Raw genomic sequence first — 17,462 nt, forward strand, 5'->3', positions numbered from 1 at the left:
CTGCTGCCCCGCCCCTCCTTTACATGTCGGCTGTCATCTTAATTTATCCATCAGGAGAAATGCTGCCTTTGAGCCACTTATAGAAGTGATACAATCTGAACGAGACACTCGCAGAATCACGCTCACAGACGCACTCGACATGGCTCAGGTTCTCATTTGTTGGGTAATGACTCATCGAGGTATTTGACTCTTCCTATCTGGCAGTACCTGAGCTTCTTTAGGCCTCATTTAAAAAAAAGCGAGGACACTGCAGATTGCACTGCTGTCGAATTATTAATGACCACTTTCTGTTTCACCTCCAGTTGCTCTGCCTTCTTTCTGTCCCTTGCTCAGACATTTCCTTTCCCTCTTTCCTCCTAATGGCTGCTGGCTCACCTGTCCAAACACTCTATTGTTCAGGGTCAAAACCTCAGGCCTCCCAGTCTCATACTCCCCCTCTTCTTTATCTTTCTGCCCTTAACTATCCCCCCTGCCCCGTCAGCTCCATACTCAACTCCCTCCATGAACTCTACTCAGGCTCACTTATTAATTACGGCTTCTTTCATTTCTCCTTATCGCCGTCTGCTTCCTCTCCCCCTCCAAAAACAAACCCTCCTTCCTGCTCAGAAGGGCACAGACAGATTCTTGAGGTCTGTGTAGTTTAGCGCTGTGAGCTACATGTTCCATCATGTGAAAGAGCTTTACCCGAGGAGAGCGCCTCATCCACAGACACCGTCAGCTCTCACAACTTTTCAAAGGCTTCGCTAAGCACTTCAGAAAACTGTTTCGTTCCCGTGAAAGGTTCAAGTCAGTTCTTACTCGCCCCCCCGCCCACCCCTTCCTTTTGAAAACATTCTGTTGCACTGAGCCATTTCCTGCGACTCTCCCTCCCTCTGTAATTTCATAATTTTCCATAGAAATGCCTCCTCTGCTTCTTGCGAACATTTGTGTGGTAAGGGGAGGTGAAATTCTGGAGCCATTCGTTTATTTTAGGATAAAGAAAACTTCCTCTACGCCAACACTCCTCCCCTCATACTTACATAGTCTGCCTTCACTACAACACACACACACAGATTTGTCTGTTCTTGGTAAAGTTCTCCCAGGCAAGTCTTCACCATAAAAGGCAACAGATGCTTCTTTCTCCTCACCAGATCAGGGGCAGATCATGGCAGGCCAGAAGGCACGAGTGTAGGGGAAGTGAGGCCAGGGCCAGGCACATGTCTCCGGGCTGGGGGTGGGGGGGCTGCTGCCACAGCCTGTCTGGCACCAACAGGAACCAGTCCGTGTGATACAGGCCCACAATCCAGGAAACCCTGGTCGGGCTTGGTGGAATAAAACATCACATGTGCAAAACTGATGCCATTTTAACCTCTCAAGCTCACGTGAGGGCTTAGGAGCAGGAAGAGACACAGCCTGATGTTTATCTGCAATAAACATAATAAGGAAGTGGGGCTGTATAGTCGGGTGACAGGGAGGTCAGCGGCACTGAGTTGAAGAGTGACTTACCTGACAGCTGTTCAACCCCGTCTGTTAGCCACTCTATTACCCCTTTCACTTTTCCCGGCAACACTACCCCCACCACCCCGCTGTCAGGCCTTCTTCACTCACTCTTCTTGTACAATGCCACCAGTATCCCACTTACACACTCTGTCACACACATATACACCTAAACACACGCAAACACACATAGCCCCCTCTCCCTTTTCATGGCCAACCCAGCTGGTCCAACAACAGCTGCGTCACGAGCCTGATCCCAGCAGAGACCTCGAGAAAATCCAGAAGAAGCGAGTCCTGTCTGTTCCGAGAGAGTGTGTGTTTGTGCGACTAAGTGACTCCACCAAGATTTGATTTGAGTGTGTGAAAAACACACGTTTTGGCTTCAAACTGCAGAATACTGAATGTACACTTGGTTCTAAAATACACGTGAAAGGAGGAGCAGGGCCTCTGGCAGGTACACCACAATACCATCTCATTACCAGAACCTGGTTCCGATTAATCCTGGAAACACTCTGGGCCACATTACAGAGCTCTGCTGGAGAAGAATCTCTAAAATACGATAATTCGCTACTACAGAGCTCCCTCTCTCTCTCTCATGTGCACACACACACACACTAACTCCAATACTCCTGCAGAGGAAATTATCAAACCGCGCTGACTGACTTTTTCCAACATTGTTATCACCTAAACACCAAATCATGGACTGATTCCATTAATGTGGCCCTGGACTTTTTTATTGGGTCTTTCTGAGATTTGAACAAAACTCAACAGTGAAACCTCTTTATATAAAACCCATGTAATGACTTTCCCCTTTAGGCTACAGCTCCTGCCAAGTCATATATTGCACAAGTGGTGCCTTCTGGATCATAAAGGAATCTAACTATTGGCATATGGATGCAGTTAATACGATCTGCAAGGATGCAAATGAAACCATCCTGCTACTCATGTACGATCTGTTCTCAGTTGAGTATCTGTACAAAATGAACCGTTTAGCTGGTGTAAAATGATCCCAGATCTAAACTCAAACGAGGCGAATACGCTCAAGCTACAGACAGAAAGGAGCCTAATTTTCAAAGAATACTGAAAACATCTCTACACTACAGGACATTTTCTCAATCACCCAGGAACAAGAAGAGGAAGTCCAAGGTGCAAAGATATACTCTTCTAGTCCCAACCTGTTTCCAATTCAGTCCTGCTTTACTGGAAAACAGAGCCAGCGTCTTTGATAAGGATACGAGCGATAAGAAGCACCACAGACAATCAGAGGTCGTCTACTCAGGAACCGCAGAGAAATCAGACACCTTATCCTGAACTGACTTTCGCACAAATAGCTGATAAGTTGAAAAAATAATCAATTGAATATCAGGAAGTTGCTCTCTCCACTCTAGCATTCATAAAAAAAATCAATAGCAAGAGGATATCTCACCATTCCTTAGCCAAAGGACTAGAACTGAGCGACTGAGGCTTCAGCTTCAGTCAGGAGGATCAGTTTTCTCCAAGGCCTGGCCTCCTGATCTATTTCAGGACTCAAATTAAATAGACGCAATGACTCTTTCCCCCCCCAAAAAAAACCCACAGACGGAGGAGCGCAGGCAGTCTACGCACACCAAAGCTAAACCACAGCAGCCATTACAGGGCTAAAAAGAGACAGAGTTAAGGATGGACTAAACCAGAGGCTCGGCTTTGCAATGCTTTAGTGCACAAAGTAAGTGCTCTGTTGAAGTTGTTCCCTATTTTTATATTTAAAGCACTAAAGACACAAATGCTCGTCACTTTTTTGATTGGGAGAGATAAGAGGGAAAGAAAAACAAAGAACGTCCAGCTGCCACCACTTAATCAGGAGCATCACCGGGGGCTGCAGCGGAACTGTGAATCAGTAAATGAGAGTCAGAGCACGCACACAAACACACACACACACAAACACACACACACTCACACACCTTAACAACTGACCCTATCCTAGGAGTTCTGGCTACCTCATCTCCTTCTCCCCTTGTCATCCTGTGCTAAACCCCATTGAGTGTCTCTCAGGCCTGCAGAGTACGTAAGGACCCCCTGCCAGCATTATAATGGAGCCTCATCAACATCACAACGCACATGTGACGAGGACAGGAAAAACAGGAGGAGTGGGGGGATAAGGCCAAGCTACTGGTTTAACACTTGGCAAACGTAACCTTGTTGGAAGTGGGTTGGCTCCTACATTGATTTTGGTTCAAACAGGAAGCGATTGATGTGGATCATACGACTGAGGAACTGAATGAGATTTCTGCTGAAAGGTTACTGGATCAAATAGTAAGCGAGGCGATGTATGTGTGTGTGTGTGTTGCCGATGGCTATTTCCGTTATCTTTATTTACAGTATAGTCTGTCGTATTAATATCCGCTTCCAAGCTTAAGGAACTCAACCCTTCACTGAAGGAGGAAACAGTTTTAAAGTCAAGCTATAAACAGGTCTACATCGCCCCCCCACGCCCCCATAAAACCCAAAACTATGCATCCTTGTTAACTTTGATGAAGTGATTTTTGTTCAGTGTTTCCTCAGGATGTAAGATTTGTGAAAATCCCCCCCGGCAGACAAATTAAAGCTGTATTTCCTTATAACCAGCCGATTTCTTAAGTAAGAGGAGTCCCTGGTAAAAAAAAAAAAAAATCCAGGAGCAGCAGGACTTGTCTTTACCTGTCACAGCTCTTGCAACAGACATAACAACATTCAATAACACTCTCCTCTTCACATCCTGCTTAGTCTGTTAAGAGATCCTAAGATGGTGGACAATCTCCCCCACTATCACCCCCCACATCTTCACACACACACACCACAATAGGTTTTTCAAGAGGCATGTGCCCTATGGGGTGCTGCCTCTTGAAGACACACCTGTCCCCAGACTTGAAAGGTAAAAGGAAACTCCGAGCAGAGCATTAACGAGACGCCCTGTCCCCTGGAGGAACACACTCGAAAGCCGTTTTCACACAGGAACTCCAGGTAAAATTCCGGAGAATTTGCGAAAGTTTCCCCAGACTTTGCTTTTCACACATGCACGACACAGCGGGAGGTTTTCTGCACAGACGTGTTCACAGCAGCATTAAGTCCAACGCGTTATTCAGTTGAGAGGTGGAGCAGCCGGGTGCAGAGACGGGAAGTGACGCATCAACTCTGCTGCTGAGATCATGTGATCATATCTAGGTCAGCTCCTATGCCCAAAAACTCTCTCTAGACATCTTTGTTTGTGTCTTCTATGTGTATGGCACCGCTTTTTCACCGGGAGATATTTGTTTTCTTTTATTTCATATTTGTGTCTGTCGTGTGTTAAAAACGCCATCGACCCCGCTACTTGCTCGTGTTGAATCCCCTGCTGCTATTTCACTTCGACTTCTCCAGGATTTCTATGGACTTTATACTAGAAGGCCAGAAGAAACGACAGAGCGTCTCACTCGGTCTTCACAGTCCAGTGTGTGTCTGAAGGCAGCTAGACTGCACATCCTTTTTTTACATGACACAGTTAACACACTATTGTGAAATGCAGATGTATTTTGACTTGCATCAGTTCTCCACGCAGGTTAATCACGACTGTTTTTTTTTTTTTTTTGTGACCATTTGTATGACACATAAATACACTTAACACTCCAATTTGGGTCATACATTCTTAAAGCCTTACGTCTGCTCGGTCATAGCAAGGCCTTTGGATAACCGCTTACATAGTCCTCGATCAAATACCTGCTGATTACTATGTAAAGTGACTCAAGTATGTTAAATTTGATTGAATTAAAAAAAGAAGCAAATAGAGAATCACACCCATTTTGACTTGTATTCCTAATGTTGAAATATAGCCTCTGTGTAAAGGGGTTCAACTTAAATAATATTTATATGGATATTTCTCATATCCCCTTCCATATATTTTCCTATTTTTTTTTTTTTTTTAAACAGATTCATTTACAAGGGCTCCCAATACTGACGATCTGAAACTTTTCTTCTGTTTCTACTAAAAAATGTTTTTTAAATGTAACTCCCTTTGATTTGAAACAATGTCGTTACAGGCGTCCTGCATGATTTATTAGACCGAGGATGAGAAGCCAGTGTCACATTTCTCTTCCTCTTGTTGAGTCTTGTTACCGAAGAGCTGCAGGGAGAGGAATGAGGAATCCGGGCGACACGTCCCCATCACCACCGGCTGCTAAATTGCTGTGGCCCCGGAACCTGCGGGTCCTCAAGCGGACTCGTGTAATTACCACGACCGAGGAAGAGACAATGACCGAACCCTCGTGCGGCTGCGGAGGTGCGGAACCGCAGATTTGAACATAAACCAGAGCGCGTCAGAAAACAGACGGGACGTGAACGCGGCAACTTCTAATTTAAGTGAGCTGACGTTTGAAAAAAACTTTTAAAATATGTGTCGAGGATCAAACATGACGTCGGGAACATGAAACAATTCACAGAGGCCGAAGTTTTAAGTCTATGACACATTCATAACAGTAAAACATAAACTCGGAATCTAAGGTTAGTAATAAACTTGTGATTGGGGATATTTTAGTCGCATTAACAGTACAGACAAAGTTTTAAGCTGATATGAGTTATCACTAAGTTACAAGAAGTTTTACCTGAGCACTTTCCCGACCGCCTGAAGAACCATTTTGCAACTTAGTCCGTTTTTGGAGTTCCTCTGAGAGTGCATGTCCGTCTTATCTCCAGAGAAGGAGCAGTAATCTCCCACCATAGTTTAAAACATGAAGACGAGACGCCACGTCCGGACGCAGCAGAGTTTCAGTGTCTCTGAACTCCGCGAGAGGAAAAAAGGAAAGAGTCAAACTTAGTGGAGACTTTACCCGAGGGCCCGCCCCCATCTGACCGGCTAGTCCAATCGGAGGAGGGGATGGGGTCGAGTGGGCGGGGCGTGCCGGCGTCACAGCCTGCCCATGTGGACGTGGTTTGTGCTTTTTTCACCTCATGTGTTGTTACAATGCAGCAACAGGTGGTCGAGCGCGTGACTGTGCACGACGGTGCATTTGAAAAGGGTTTTACACTTCAGCTGCACCAGAACAAGTCCTAACAGACACACACACACACAATCACACAGAGCAATGAGCAGAGGAGACGAGACCAATACACCACCAATAAGTGAATTGGATGTGTATTAGAATAAAGCTAAATAACCCATCATCTGTATCTATACTCACAATGAATATATACAGTAATTATCAAACTGAGTAAACTTTATCTATGGATATTTGGGGGGGTCAATGGGGAAATTTGGTATTGTTATTATCAAGCTCTTATGAAAAAGCAATTTAATTACTATAAAAATAACGTAATTAACTAAATATGTCAGCTTAATTTAAGTACATAAACATGCACATCATGACTGCATTTCTGCTCTGCATTGTTAAAACGGATCAAAAATATTTAATGTTGCCAACTGCAAACATAAAAGGCTCCATACATCTGTGAAAGGCTCATACTGGCAAGTTTTTATCATCCAACCGATAAATCTTTGCAAATCTTTATTTTCAATTGTAAATGTTGAACTAGGCATTAAAGCAAATAATTAAATTCAAAAGAGAATCAAGGCAAAACCTATATAAAATATTTTACTGTACTTTAAGGACTTAAGGACTGTGTTTCAGCGGGTTTATTACTTCGCCGCACCTCACACACGACCTTCAGTATAAAAAAAAAAGTTTGCATAGTGTCGTTTCTTTCAGTTGTGGGAAACGGTGCCAGGTGATGGGACCGTGGGGCGACATTCCTGCTGCTGATCTAAACTTCACCTGCACTCCAACTATGACAGGCTGGCAGCAGTCAGGCATGTTCTAACATGAGTGTCAGAGCTGGAGAGACGGAGGAGGGAATCAAACAAAGCCTGTTTCAGAGTCACTGCCAGGTTCATTAGAATATCTGAAGATTATTTTAACGACTCTGTGGGGCAAGGCTACACCCGGGTGGAATTCGTTGAAACAAATCAATTTGTCAAGGTTGACATCGTTGACTTGATTTAAAGCTCCAATTTGTTGTAAATTCTAATAAAATTGTCAACAGAAAGCTGAGGCAGCAACACTTGAGCACAGAGTGAACAAGAGGAAATGAACAGTGGATGCTGGGAGTCGTGCAACTCATGAGAAGATTACAGCGGGTGTTAAAGGAGCTCCTTCCCTCGCACGTCTGCCCTCTAATTATCGCCATCTTATTCTCTTCTTCACAGGTTTCTCCTGCCTTTCTTGTTTTGTTTTGTTTACTCATCTTCTCTTGAACAAGTCTGCTTTTCCTCTCTGCCTCCCAAGACACACTGGTGGGGCCCAGGCGATGTTGGGAAACCCAGGACCACTGCAGCGTGGAGGCACTGATCTAAGGGGACCCGCGGAGCTACAGTATGTGCACTCTGTGTATATGGGTGGGGGGTAAGCAGTCAGGAGACAGAGATAAAAGAGATTGTGAGGGTGTGTGAAGACTGTGTATGGTAGTGTGTAATTTGCGTGTGCAGAGGTATGTGTGTGGAGTCTGCACGCAGGCCAGCGGAGCATGTTTACTGTGGGAGCTTCTGAGGCGCCGCTTGTTTGTGTTTAAAAAGACCCCTGTGTGATCTGAGGAAACCATCTAAGAGAATCACAGGGAGAGAGGGTCCGACAGGCGCCTACTCTGCACCCTCACCCAGCGTGACCGACCGCCCTTCTGCCCACCACATGCACTGGGACTGCACACTGGACTCTGGCTGGCTGGGTGGTGGGTGGAGTTCGGGCGATGCAGGGGCCCCTGTGAGTGGCGGTGGTGAGGAGCAGAGGAGAGGGTATAGGCACCAGAACAGAGCACTGACTTTTCCCCCCTCCGCGCTAAATATAGCATCAGCCTGCCATAAAGAATAGAGAGTGCAACGGGAGGGGGGCGTTAGGGTGAACGTGCAGAGAGTGTGTGTGTGTGTGTGTGTGTGGACATGCATAAATGGGCTGGCGACTTAATCAGACACTGTCTCAGCGGGTGAAGAATTCTGGGAAGGGGATGAAAGGACCTGTAACCGGATAAAAATGTGTGTGTTATTTTAGTGAGCAATCTAAAAAGCTTATTTTGGTGTTTGGTATTAAATACTCTCATATGAGCATTGAATTTTTACGAAACTGAAGAAAGCCTGCTTGTATAGACTATTGTACATCATATATACTGTATATAAGCTGATATGTGATATGCTACAGTGTAACATTGCCGATACATGCTCTCTGCCCGTGCTACTTGTGACCACTCAAAAGTTGCTGTAATGGAAAACCTGTGCTCAGGGAACTTTCCATTAATTGTCGTCTAACTATTGGATCCGTGCGGTCACTGGAAATAGAAGACATCCATTCAAGATCACTGGGGCTTGGCCTGGACCCCGGCCTCTGCGCTCCCTGCTGTGTTACTGTGGACAAAGTGCTTTAATGAATCGGGCGTGAAAGTTAAAGAGCAGGTGGCGTTCACCATGAAGTGGCCTTCTCCTTGGTGGAACAGGTCATACGCAGGCACGCCTCTAGATTTACGAGCTTCAGCCTAACAGGGCAGGTGGAGACAGTGACGGTGCCATCCGGCCGCGCAAGTTAGACCCCTCTTACGCAACGCCTGACGCGGATGGAAACCAACGGTCGCATTCCAGCGTCTGGCGGACAGAGGTTTACTCTTTCTTCCTTGCGAACGTCACAGTCACCTTCCCTAACACTGTGCAGACAAGACATCACTCAAGCGCCACCTGCTCTCGCTAAACCAGATGTTGATGCAGGGCACAGATTACTGGCAGGCAAGTTATATCCAGCGTTTAACAGGGAGCCCAACAAAGACAGGATGTGTGCTGTGTTAAGACAGACAGAGGCTAACTTTGTGTTACAGTAAGGTTTACGTAAAAAGTCAAACCATTTTCATTAGACTGAAACACGTGGAGCCTGAGTTTTTAAATCAGGACTGATTCAAGTATGCAAACCTCATCAAAAAACAACCACCCGGGAGATACTACCAGTAAAAGCCCAGAGTTAATTAGAAAACACATCAAAAGGAGGGAGCAGAAGAAATACAGGCAGTTTATGGAAACTGTGACGTCACAGACCTTGTGACAGATGCGTTACGTATTAATCAGATAAGTGAAGGAATGAAATAAATCAAAATAACTAAAGCAAACCGACCAGAGCGACAGATAAGACGGCGTTAAGTAAAAATTCATATTATTCAAGCGATTAGCCCTTTGATTTATAACGCAAGAGATAGGAAGCAGTCGATTAAGAAATGTGTTGTATTAATGTGTTAAAACTCAGGAACGAGACACACTGGATTGTTAAACTACAACCGACTTGAAATGAAAACATTCAAACTGAGTGGGACATTTTGCCGTGTTCGCCTGCAGAGCGCTCCTCACTGCTCAGAGAGATACATCGCTGGCCCAACAGGTTGGATCTGAAAGTCAGTCGACATTCCACCTATTTGAGACAAAGAAAACACTGATCCCAGGCCAGCAGTAAATGAGTCACAACCACAGCAGATGTGCCTCGGGGCTGGCAACAGCTCATGCCAGAGTGAAATCTACAGCCAATCACAGCCGAGATTGAAAATGACAGACAGGTCCGGCGTCCAAACGCGTTAAAACCAAATATGACAGCACAGACATTAAGTTGCTCTGTAGGCCCTCTCAGTTGGGTGTTGCGTTCTGGGTGTGTGGGAGTGTGTAGAGTGTTTAGGTAAGGTCTTAGGCAGTGAAAACAGAGCACACGGAAGGTCTTTGGAACCAGGGGGTTTTCTACTGGCCCGGATAAAGGTCAGCAGGGCCAGGAGACACTCGGCACACTGAACCCAGCGACCTGCTATACCAACCTCTTCAGACGGACAAAAGAGTCCTGTGTTTGCGGACACAGCGAGAAAAGAGTAAATACAACAAAAATGCATCATCGGTCTAACACGCTCTCTGACTAAAAACATAAAAGAACTCAGTCTAGAACAACAAAATCAGTTAAACTAACTCCACCCCTCTACCTTCCATTTCTACTGCACAGCTTTTAAAACTGAGTGTGTAGGGCCTGCCCTGTATGAGAGTGTGTGTCTTTGCATGTGCAGACAAAGTTAGATAGGCAGCATCGAACCTGGCAAAGATAGCAGGAGTCTACCTCTGTGTTTACTGACTTTTCAAAAGATGGAGTTTGGTATCATTGTGAAGTAATGTGGGATCATGGGAGGTGATGTCTTCACCACCATCACTGCAGTCAGCTTGTTCACAGTTAGGATTCCTTTAGTGTACATCGTTAAGGAGGAATTTATCGCAGAACCTCCTCTTCTCCAAAACAAATGGTTGTTTAAATCCAGTAGAAACACTGAATGAAGCAGTTTCACTTCAAAATCTACATTTTTTTTTATGCTGTTCAGTGGACAAAGGAATTGTTCAAGGGTCTGTGATCAAACCTGTCGCTAAACTGTTCTCCGCATATTTCTCAAATGACGTCCAATGACAAAAATCCTTAATTCGCTTAAATTAGAACAACAGTGAAGATAGAAAAAGTGTATTGTCAGGCCTTAAACTGGATGAAAGGTAAATTTAGTCTCTGGCACATACGCCACACTCAGGAGACCAAATGAAACAGATTACTGCCATGAGCAAACTTTTGGAATTGTCCAAGTTTGAACATTTGTGGAAATATTTGTGATAGTGAAAGAGCACAAATCAATCATACATATTACATATGTCTTGACGTATGAAACTCTAGTGAGGAAATGTAGGTATTATACATGTTATTATTACCGCCGTCATAGTTTTTTTGAAAGGCAATATATGACACTTAAGATTTCACAATAATATATCAAGCCTAACCATATCTTTCCCATCAGTTCATTCTATCCTTTCCACCTTTAAGGCCTTGAAGTCCTCTTTCTCTCTCTTTGCGTGCGCGCTCTGTTTCTCCCTGGCTTCATATCTTCTTTGCATTCCTGTAGGGGAAGGGCTGCATGCAAAGACATGCCACTGCTCTCTGTACACACAGCCTGGCTAAACAAAGACGAGAGGAGGAAAGCTGAGGAGGAGAAACAGTAACACCAACAGTGAACCGAAGGAGATCAAGAGCAGCAGATCTTAGAAGTATCATCTTCAGCTTGGATTGAAGCGGCTTTTCTTGTTTTGCGAGGCAGACGCGTGAACCTGACGAGCAAACATATGAGGGTTCGTCTTCATGCTGCATTTAACAGCAGCAATGGCACAAAGCGAAAATACAGGCCTGTTTGATTTGTCACATCAGTGTTAATCCAACTAGAAGTCAAGTTAGTTTGGATTTGCAAATGTTACAGGCAATGGTTCGCGTGTAGGAGGTTTGGAAGGAAGGAGTTATGTTTGCCGTGTTCTGACTAGTAGATGACTGATGGCCGAGAGGGCTGGAGCAAGATGGATGACAGGAGATGAGAACTACCAGACCCGCATCCAGACATTTATAAATCACCATCTCCATGGACACGTGCTTAGATTAACCACGTATCGCATTAGCGGGAATAGGCCAGAATGAAAATATGAAGCTAGATAAAATGGGAGAAGATACTGGAAGGGAGGAAGGAAGGAAGTGAGTGCATGGGAGATGAGATTAGTTAATGGAGAGGGGTGTGCTGCAGGAGGGCAGGGACGTGAAAAACAGAGCAGATAAAAAGAAGCAATCGTAATAACAGAACTTTTGGACGAGATGAGAGAGGAGTGAAAGAGTTTGGCTCAATGTGGGAGGCTGTCTCAGCATGCCCCGGCCGACTGCCCGCTACACTCCTCCTCCCAACATTCCTTCACAGTGGAGTCTCCATCCATCCAAACCTGGCCAGCTAAACACCTGTCTCTCACACAGGCTATAAGCCCGGGGCTCAGGTTCAAGGTCAAGATTTGATTTAGTGCTCAACGAACAAATAAGGCAACAGCGTTATGAGTTAGTGATCAGGGGGGAGGAGGAGACAGGTGAGCCCGCTGACCTTGGGACTAACCGTTGACATGTTGCCGCATCGCAGGTGTTCACACGGCTTGTCCCGGGGCCTGCAGCTAACAGGGGAATGGTAATGAGGTCAGACGTCCTCTTAATAACTGCAGCTGAGCGGCAGAGTCACTCCGTCATCAGTGTCACGAGATAAATCACACGACAAAGGCAGCGAGGCACCGACTCAGTGTGAGAGAGTGGATGTTCTGCTCGGTTACATCCTGTGACCGAGGAGCGAGAGATCACTGAACGGACAAGAATGTGAGTACAGCGTGAAGCTAACTGCGGTGATCACGCTTATAGCTCTCATAATAATAAAGGAGCTGCACTTGCACAGTAAAGGTGTGTGTGCATTAGTCACGTCTTGTGCTGCACTGAAAGAATCCCTGAGGCTACACGTCTTCTCAGAACTCTAATAATCCTCACAAAACAGAAAGAATGTGTCTTTTTCTTGGAAGACTGTGATAACCTTGGACCTGAGGCAAGGACACACACCCACCGACACACACACTTACACAACCTGTTGATCTCCCAAATGCAGATAAAATTCAGAACATTTCTGAACCAAACCAAAATTATTACCTAGATTACAGCTCTAGTGGAACAACATTGTGTAGAGTGGTTTGGTTTGGCTCTAGTTCTTCTGGACAGGAGAGAGGAACATTCCTTGTTTTTCACACACTGGGGCAGGAAATATAGGTGTGAATCCAACACTGCCACCTGCTGGCAGAGAAAATGAAGGTGTGCACAGCTTTCACATCAGGTAGGTGAAGTCCCTGCATAAATGAAACCTTGTCGAGGAAAGATGTTGTTACTGGGGGAAACTTACTTTCTCACTTTACCTATAAAATTGATCTACAAAGTCATGATCAAGATGGGACTCCTGTCAGCTACATTTTATGGACTCAACAAATTAACATTTCTTTTGCTCTTAGGTTTTTCTGTTTGCTTCTCTTTTATCTTCTTTTCTCTCACTCTCTAGAAAAAAGTTGCCTGGTCTCTGAGCCAAATAATTGGATTTAACTTAGATAACTTACTGGATTGTCTCCAAACAGGTGAATCTACTATTTTGTAACTCATATCCCTCTTTTATTTATTATTATTATTGTAAAAAAAAAAGTGTTGCTTTGTTTTATGAAAAGAAACAATTCTAACACAACAACCAAGGGTCGACATGTCACCAAATGTGTTTTGTAATCGGAGATAACGCCAAAAAAGGACAAAATGGAAAAAAACACTTTTCATAACTGGAGGGCAGCAATGTGACTCCGGAGAGAACATCAGATACAATTACAGCCTTTTTTTGTAATGTCATCAGAGTAAGAAGAAATCAGAGAGTGGGCGACATTATGACACAGTCCACACCCTTAGAAGGACACATGTCTGACTGCAGCCATTGTGTGAAACTTACACAAATTTACAGCTGTACAGAGTTTTTCCATCCTACTTCTCCTTTTCAGGTTTTATAGGAAGGGTGTGGATGCTGTGTGTGTGCACATGTGTGTGTGAGAGACTTGAAAGCCAGCTAGGACTGTGCCAACCCTGTAAAAAAAATTACAGGTTTCTTTCCACTACTTCTGGTGCTGCAGAGTTATATAAAGAACAGAAACTAATATTAAGTGTGAAAAAAAAAAAAAAACACTGAGCAAGGGGATGGGAGGTTTGGAGGGAAGAAAGGGGGGGGGGGGGGTTATGACGTAAAGACGAGGTGCAAGGAGAAGAGGGGGAGAGCTGTGGTCCAATATATGGCTACTGTTTGCTCTGGAGCACAAGAGGCCGCCTGTGTGTTTGTGCATGTGAGCATGTGTGGTATATAAGGTGGAGGGGGCTGGACAGAGGAGAAAGAGCGTCATGGAATAGAGGTAAAGATGGAGGAGGCGAAGATGAGGTGGCGGGAAAAAGGTTTGGGTTTGTGCCCCGTGTTTACACAGGATGCATATATATGGGGCAGAGCATGATGGGAGAGGCCCAGGGGCTTCACCGGGAACAGAGATCCCTTTTCATGGTTGAAAGAAAAATAAGCAAATAGAATAAAACAAGACAGCAGCGGCAGCTTGGACTTTCAGGTCTGCATGGTGGAAAGAAGAAGCCCTCAGTTAAAGCAGCAGAGTCAAACTCGGACTGTACATCAGCTCCGACTGGACAGTGAAGCAGGCGCAACCAACACAAAATGGGCACCAGCACAGTTGAGCCGGGATGTGTACTGGCAGGCTCTCTGGGAGTTGGGACTGAAGGACGGCTCAATGGGGACGGTTCAGACTTAAATGCAAATGATGCAGAGATAAATAAAGGGTGTGGGGTTCACATACAGAGTTTGGGTGGCTCTCTTTTCTGCTCCGAGGCTGTACATACCTGCTCCAGCTCATTAACTCCTAACTGAGGACATTTAGTCACAGATTTTCTACCGAGGGGAATGTGGCTGCATATAATGTATACTGCTTTCCCACAACAGACACACACAGGCAGACTTAAATGTACAGAATGTTCCTTTAACATGGAAATATAGGCCAGAGTAATTGGTGCTGACGGCCTGACAAACCACTCTGCTGTACGACAACAAGGAATGAGTGACTGATCAGTGTCGAGCAGCCACTTCATCACTGCTCCAGTGACCGTGTCAACATATCGCACATATCACCGACACAAGCAGAGCGTCAAACCGTGAGAAAAATGTGTAAAGTATGTACAACATAAAGAGGGGAATGCATGGAGTCACGTCAGCAGAAATGATAATGAGGTAAAACCCAGCTGATAAGATCTACACGCTGCAGTCAAATCACATTAGCACACACACAAGCGCACCCGGCTGTTTCTAGGTATATTGCATAACTCGTGCAGAGAGTCCGCATTCCCTCGGCCGGTGAGATGCGAAAAATAACAAACAGACTTGAGAGATGAAAGTAGAGGTTTATGGGGGGGGACCCCTTTCCCAGGGGGACCTGTCTCAATTTCCTGCATCAGCAATAACCGAGCACAGCTCCACCAGACTGTCTGGCATGTGAGCGAACGGCAACACTGGAGGATGAATTGTTATTTCAGTCCGGCTGATGCCCCGTTTGCTCTTTAACCCTGAGAACATGGACTTAACTGACAAGGTCGAACCTCGCTGAGCTCAAAGATCTCAGGCTGCAATGTTCTCACTGGAGACTTCAAGAAAAATGTCGTAAATGTACCCATTTTTCATATTACATCCATTAAATGTGTCTTTTTGAAAGTTCATTTAACTTTTGCACATTAGTACCATCCATTTTGAAAATTATTTTGAATTATGTTTGGGTAGTTTTCATTTATTTCCATATTTAGGTAAAGTTTTGCCCAGCTTTATAAATGAATGAAGAAAATTGATCTGGTTGTGTTTACAAAAGGTGAAAAGTTATGACATAAAAACAACAAATAGTTATTTTCATACAAAGTCAGTACGATTTTGTGAACGTTTGCTGCAAGAACATTTATTCAACCTCTTCTTTCCTTGCCCCTTTCTTAGATGTCCCTTTAATCAGCTCCCGTGATGACGTGGGCAGTGACTTTCTGTTTCTTCCGCTGCCCTCCACAGATGTGACTGAGCACAGGAACATTATGCATCCATCAGCTCCACTTTGTTTTGTACAGTAGCCGTTATCTCGGGAGAGAATTGCCAGAGAGTCGTCACAGCAGGAGCAGCAGCAGAAGGTCTTTGAGAATCTGGCTGGCTTTCAATCAGCCGACTCACATCTGCTCTTCCGCTTATCACAACAACCGCACGGTCAGACACAGCAGGACAAGGACATTTTCAAAGAAGAGTACAGCCAGTGCGTCCCCCGCCCACCACACAAAGACACAAAAGCCTAAGTGGTTTATTTTAAAAATACAAAAGGTGCTGTTTACGCATTCAGTCCAAGTACACAGTTCTTACAGGAGGTGCTTCAATGAAACATTAGCGTTGTGCAAAGAAGCAGGATTTACAGAGATCTAACCAGTGCACTGACTTTTCCACCTGACCAATGCATTTCTTCTATTTTCCAAACAGGCAAAGAAAAAAAGAGACACAAAATTCCCCCTCCATTGAGCAGATGACAGATCTCGACCATGTGAGAGCAGAGGAAACTCTGGTCCATTGTGTGAGTTTGATTAACAATGGGAGTGGATGAAGGCGGAGGAAGTGGTAACACCCAGGATTGGGCAAAGAGGTGATGAGAGGCATGTGACTGAGTGAGGCCGACAGATTAACAAACCAAAAAGGAAGTTGGTGGAAAATGTGAGCAAATGAGAGCTCCCTGTAGGAAGATCTGGTAAGTGCACCTCGACGTGCTTTTTAACTTCTATTCGGCTTAGAGGTGTGTGTGTGTGTGTGTGTGTGTGTGTGAGGCAAGAAGCAACAGCTCTCCTGCCAAGGGAGGGGGTCTGATCTCTCCCAGGAAAATACTTGGAAAAGAGACAGACATGATCTAATCACCTGCACCACCTCTTGTGAACATCCACCCGTAACAACTGCCGCTCAACAAGACGGAGTGATGGTTAGCCTGCAGGGGGGCCCATAACCCAGAGCTGTGACAGCTGAAATCATATTTTAGACAGAAGACATGCTCCACCCATAGACTTGTTTTCCGGTAATTAGCTACGACAGCACATCATGTCGGGATGTCAGCGGATATCAGTCTCTAGGGCCTAATCAGGAGGAAACACATCCAGTGTGTAGCCTGCATGTTAGGCAAGACACAGCAATGTCATCATGTGTTTCTGTGTTATGGCCACAAACAGAGGAGAGGAAGAGGCGGACTGGGGAGGGGATGGGGGGGGGGCTTGGAGACAAAGCGAAAAGGCAGCAAATGTTATGGAAATTCCTTGAAAAAGCCACTGCTTGTTTTGCTTCTAGGGGGAATTGCTAGGATGTCAGTGAACCCACAGCAAAGCCCTGCCCTTTGTCAGCGACTGGCATGGAGGAAGTATCACAGTGTGTCTGTGTCACTCCGCTGAGACAAACACAGGAGTCACAAAAACACTTAACGCAGGGGAAACAATTACTACAATGTCTACATTACACCCCCATTTGTAACATCCTCACCGACACATGTGCTACTGAAT

At 45.1% G+C, this 17,462-nt stretch overlaps 1 protein-coding gene across 6 annotated transcripts in view; it reads right to left on the reverse strand.

Moving 5' to 3' along the window:
* Positions 1 to 17,462, reverse strand: part of mob2a (MOB kinase activator 2a) — a 58,008-nt gene that overhangs the window by 9,132 nt on the left and 31,414 nt on the right. Inside the window, exon 1 of one of the 6 annotated variants that reach the window (XM_053426248.1) lies at positions 6,069 to 6,271. The exons of 4 other annotated variants lie outside the window; for them this stretch is intronic. In XM_053426248.1, the coding sequence (XP_053282223.1) occupies positions 6,069 to 6,184 (116 nt within the window). In that variant the 5' untranslated portion in view covers positions 6,185 to 6,271. Of the gene's footprint in view, positions 1 to 6,068; positions 6,272 to 17,462 lie in introns of those variants that run through there. One more of the 6 variants, XM_053426252.1, reaches the window with a different exon arrangement.

Source organism: Pleuronectes platessa, chromosome 7 (assembly GCF_947347685.1).
Source record: "Pleuronectes platessa chromosome 7, fPlePla1.1, whole genome shotgun sequence".
NCBI lineage: Eukaryota > Metazoa > Chordata > Actinopteri > Pleuronectiformes > Pleuronectidae > Pleuronectes > Pleuronectes platessa.